This window comes from Coenobita brevimanus, chromosome 66, assembly GCF_032717465.1.
Source record: "Coenobita brevimanus isolate Jiangsu-jjx chromosome 66, ASM3271746v2, whole genome shotgun sequence".
Taxonomy (NCBI): domain Eukaryota; kingdom Metazoa; phylum Arthropoda; class Malacostraca; order Decapoda; family Coenobitidae; genus Coenobita; species Coenobita brevimanus.
This window is the reverse complement of record NC_137019.1, coordinates 27,432,255-27,437,218: the sequence shown is the minus strand read 5'-3', so window position 1 is coordinate 27,437,218 and position 4,964 is coordinate 27,432,255. Positions and strand designations below refer to the sequence as shown.

The window sequence follows — 4,964 nt, the reverse complement described above, 5'->3', positions numbered from 1 at the left end:
CGATGGAGGTTGCTGGCATGGTAGATGTGTCAGCGTCTTTCAGAGCTTCTGATATGGTACCAAGTTCTGCCTGAGTGGTTGAGGCTCCATCGCTGACTCTTACTTTGTGTACCCTCGTTCCACATATGAAGGCAGCTCCAGCTCTAGGTGTGCTAACGGAGCTGTCGGTGTAATACGTGACGGAGTCGGGGATGGTGAGGGAGGCGATCCAATGGAGACCCTCCTGATGGAGTTGTTGAATGGGGGTTTGGGCTTTGGTAGGGGAATTGGGGATTAGGATCTAAATGGCAGGGGTGACCTAGGTGACAGTTGATGGTATGAGTGTACATGTATGTCGGGGTCTTGGGCAATGTGTTCGGTTATCCTGTAGGTGTGTACTCCTTGCGCTGTGCATTGGACCCAGCTGTGAGTGAGCAGATAGGGGTGCAGATTGATTGCATTCTTGAGCTGTGGGAGGATTGGAAGTGGGGAGGCTTTGTGGGCTAGCTTGGCTGTAAGGGTTGCAACCCTCGCCTGGATGCGGTGCTGCAGTGATTCAACATCGCATTCCATGCAAAGGTTGCAGAGACGGGTCCACATGGGGGAGTTTGTTATCATGCGTAGGGCCTCGTTTTGGATCACGTTGAGTTTGCTTATTAGTGGTGTGTTGATCATTGGTAGAGCAGGGCCGCTGTAGCCTACTACAGATTCGATGGCCTGGATGTACAATAGGCAGAGCACTCTATAGGAGGCTCCTCTGCCCTTTCCTGCTAGTGATCTCAGTGCGCTAAGCTGCATCTTGGCTTTTTCTCTGAGGTGGTTTACTTCTGTCTGGAGGGATAGCTTGGAGTCTAACCACACCCCTAAACAGAGATGGGTGGAGACATACTGAACTGGCATATTACTGAGATAGAGTGGCTTATTTAAGGGGGGGAGATACCGAATGGTAGGGCTTTGGTTTAGTCAATGTTGATCTTAAGGCCTAGTTCTACACAGCTGTGGTTTAGTTTCGAGAGGCCTCATTGGGTTTTGGAGTGATAAGGGCCACGGTTGATTAGGAGCGTTAGGTCATCGGCATATGAGAGGAGTCAAACTCCTGGGCCAAGGTCGATGTGCAATAGGCGCCCGATGAGGGTGCTGAACAGCGTTGGGCTCATTATGCTTCCCTCAGGTGTGCCATTGGTATGTCTGTGGGCAGTGTAGACATAACCTTGAAAGCGGACCACGGCTTCCCTGTCCATGAGAAAGTCCTCAATCCAGCAAAGGAGCTGCCCCTCTACACCCTTGCTAGCAAAAGCAGAAAGAACGGCCTCAGGGCATGCCAGTTTGAAGGCCTTCTCAATGTCAATGAATACCGCTAGTCCTTTGCCTTTATGTAAATTGGCGAGGAGTGTGGCCAGGCATTCAGTTGTTCCTTGCCCCTTGGTATATGCAAAAAGGTGGCTGTGGGGTGGAGTGGTACCGCATTGTAGACAGCGTAAGGTGATCCTCTCAGCGGTTTTAGGCAGCTGAGGAGTGAGATGGGCCTGAAGGACCCGAGGGCGTGGGGTTTTGGGACTGGAAGGATGGCTGCCTTTTTCCACTGTGCAGGGGGCCTCCCAAGTACCCATGTATGGTTAAGTAGGTTAAGGATGGCCTGTCTGGCTGCAGGCCCTGTGTGGGTAATCATGGAATATGTAATTCCATCCAAGCCGAGGGCATTGTCTGTGCTTGTTTTAAGGGCACTCTCGAGTTCATAAATCATGAAGGGGGAGATCAGTGTCAGCAGGTTTTTTTTCTTTTTTTCAGCAAGAGTGATTTCGGCCCGTTCATGATGGAGTGCTTCCTGTCAAGTCTCTTGCTTACTGGAAGTTGGTTGGATGAAGTGCATTGGGCAAACTCTGTGGCAAGTTGTTCAGCTTCTCCTTGGGGATCTCGGTGGGTAGGGGGATGTGCTGGGGGGGTTGGGAACTTGGGAGACAGCTCTCAGTCTCTTCCAAATTTTACCCAGACTTGTTTTGTCCCCTAGAAATCGGCACCATTCTAGCCATTTGTTCTCTTTTATTTTGTTCTTTTCACTGAGGGTGTGTTGTATCCCTTCCAGGAGGTACTGTTGTTTCTCTATTGTGGGGTCGGCTCTATATATTTTTTTGGCTCTATTTAGGCCGTGGTTTAGCTCATGTACTCGATCGCAGTAGAATCAATAGTCTCTATGGTGTTGCATCATGCTTAAGGTTTTGGGGATGGTTTTTCGGTGGCTGCTTGGAATGCTGAGGATATCTGCCACTCATGCTCGTCGAGATCTTGTGAGGGTTTGAGGGAGGTCAGAGATTATTCTAAGGTGGTCATGAAGAGCTGCTAGTTTGCTTATGCAGTGTTCCACCTGACAGGGGGTCCCGGTGGTCTGGGCAACAGGGCTCGATTACTGTAATTGTGCAAAGGATGGCGTGGTGGTCAGAGGTGAGTGTGGGGTGGATTGTCCATTGGCTTAGCAGTGTGATGTTTGAAGAGAGGAAGGTGAGGTCTAGCCTACCTCCCCGTGAGTGGGAATGTGAGGGTCATTAAGAAGGGAGATACTGGCCACCTCTTCCAAGAGTTCAGCAATGTTGGCCTGCTGCGTTTGTGGCGCCAGGGGATTGGAATCTAGGGTGATGGGCTTTTAGGTCCCCTCCGATAAGTAAGGGTTCAGTGGCTGTGAGGGTGAAGAGCTCTGTTATATCGAAGTCTGCCGAGCCTCTGCAATAGATGTTGAAGATTTTCATACGACTGTCAGCGAGAGTGATCATCACGCCCTGAATTTCAACTCACTCCTCACAAGGTGGGGGGGATTGGATGACTGTGGCAGGGATCTGATGCCTGACAAGGATGGTGCAGCCATGGGGACCATCGCAAACATATGGCAGGAGGAATGGAATGAAGTCCCTTAGGAGCAGTGGCTGGTTTTCAGGGGTCAGAGTTTCTTGGAGGAGGAATACATCAACCCGGTCTTGGTGGGTGACTTCTTCCAATAGGGCTCCTTTATTATGGGCACCTAAGATATTCCACTGAAGGATCCAAAGGCCAGTGGGGGCTGGGTTTTGTGCTGGATGAATGGGGTTGTGCATACAGTTGGGGTGGTAGGCAGTTGGAGGTTGATGGGAGGGGGGGCTCCTTAGTCTTCCATGCCTGCCAATCTTTGGTGTGGTATTGGGGACTGGGAGCGTGGTCACTGTCCTTCTTTGTGGGTTGACTGATGTCTGCGATCTGAGGATTGGGAATGGAGCCTGGGGGCTTTGGTTTTGTTGTGCAAATGTTTCCAGGTAGTTGGTCTTAGACTGTCCTCTGGTGTGGGGATTTGTGTTGAGGGGATGGGTTTCTGGGGATTTATCCTGGGTTGAGGCTCGGTCTGGACTCTGGACATGGGATGGGGTGTCTGGGGGGTTGCTCTGAGTGGTTGTGGACGGGATGTTTTCTGTCCATTTTTGAATAGCCCTGTCAACTATTGGTCCGAGTGGTCTGGGGTCGAGGGGTTTGCCAAGTTACTTTCCAATGGTGGTTTTGATGACCGCCCCTAGGTCCCTGCCAAAGATTGCTAGTGTTTCTCGGTCTATGAGAAATTGGCCTGGACTGAGAGAAGGCATCGTCTGGGGGGTCGGTGTGGTCATTTCAGTCTCTGTTTGGGTCATGGAGTCTTGCACGACTAGAGTTGTCAGTAGCTGAGGTTGTGTATGGGTTGGTTGCAGGGCTTGCACGGTGGCTGTGCTTGGTACTGGTGGGGTGGGCGCCGGAGATGTCTGATTGTGTCTGGTCGGGGTGGGGGGGAAGTCGGTTTGTAGGAATGCTGGTGGGGTGGAGGTCTGTGTGTGGGGTTTTTGCTGTCCCCAAATGAAGGTACCTGGTAGAGCATGGGATGTGATCTGCTTTTCCTGTACCCACTGCACTTGTCTTTCTATTCTTTTCTGGACTCTCTCCAACCATGCTGGACAAGACTCATTCCATGCACGGTGATTGCCATTGCAGTTTGGGCATTTTGTCGAGATTGGCTGCAAGCCGCCTTCCAAACAAACTGGTCTGCCCACTCCAAGAAAGAATGTTGTAAAACTTACTTCCTCATCCTCACACTTGTTATTCGGTGTTAGACAGAGGGTGTGGGTTTCTAGTGCTGGGCAGACTTCTCCAAAGTGCACTCATAAGCATCAATCCAAACCCGCCGGGGGGGGGGGGCAAGGTTGTCTCGCCCCTCATCCTGATTCTTCCTTCACTATGGGTACTATGGCATTCTCAACCACTATACTACAATGGAATTGTAGAGGTGCCATGGCAAATTAGGAGGAATTGCAGTTATTACTCTCTGCTTTGAACCTGCTATGTGTCTGTCTTCAGGAGACGATAGTGGGGGACAGTTCCCTTCTATTAGGGCAGGGGTTCTTAACCTGGGGTCCATGAAGGTCAGATTAATTGAGAACATTTTTGTGATATTGCATGATGCCGTTTGGCATCATTAGCTGAAAAAAAAAAAAAACGATGTCTTGAAGAATTCTGATGTCCGTTGACGCAAGCCTACCGTTGTCTGGCAAAGCAAGCTTTGGGTGCTCTGATTACGTTTGCTACTACATACCTTTGTGAGTCAGGGTTTTCAGCGCTTTTTTCTATCAAAACGAAAAGTCGAAATCAACTGGATGTCAGCGATGACATGCGTGTTGCCTTGTTAAAGACCACTGCACAATTTCGTCCTTATTCAAGCCAAACAACAACCCTCTCATTGAAATGAACTTTTGAGCTGAATTAATGTTTTGTTTTGTTTAATTTGCACAAGTTGGATGTATTTCATTTTTTCATAGTTTTTGCATGAAAAAAGAGTGAGAAACATAATTCTTGTAAAGAGCGTTTTGTACTTTGCGTATCTCATACAGTGCGTGTGGTAGTTTTCAGTATAAGAAAGTATATTAATTGCATGCAAAATGCTGTGTTTATGTGCTTATGTGCATTTTTGTAGGGAAGGGGTTCATAGCTTTCACCAGATTCTC

General features: G+C 49.3%; 1 protein-coding gene across 1 annotated transcript; it reads right to left on the bottom strand.

Moving 5' to 3' along the window:
- Window positions 1–1,067: 1,067 nt before the first annotated feature.
- LOC145405322 (uncharacterized) lies at window positions 1,068–1,589 on the bottom strand. Its single transcript, XM_080276741.1, has one exon. It carries the CDS (start codon window positions 1,587–1,589, stop codon window positions 1,068–1,070), a length of 522 nt encoding a protein of 173 aa, XP_080132867.1.
- Window positions 1,590–4,964: the final 3,375 nt, after the last annotated feature.

Bases quoted from the DNA above. Each gene is read 5' to 3' on its own strand.
- LOC145405322 (XM_080276741.1), bottom strand. From the start codon at position 1,589: ATGGGTACTTGGGAGGCCCCCTGCACAGTGGAAAAAGGCAGCCATCCT.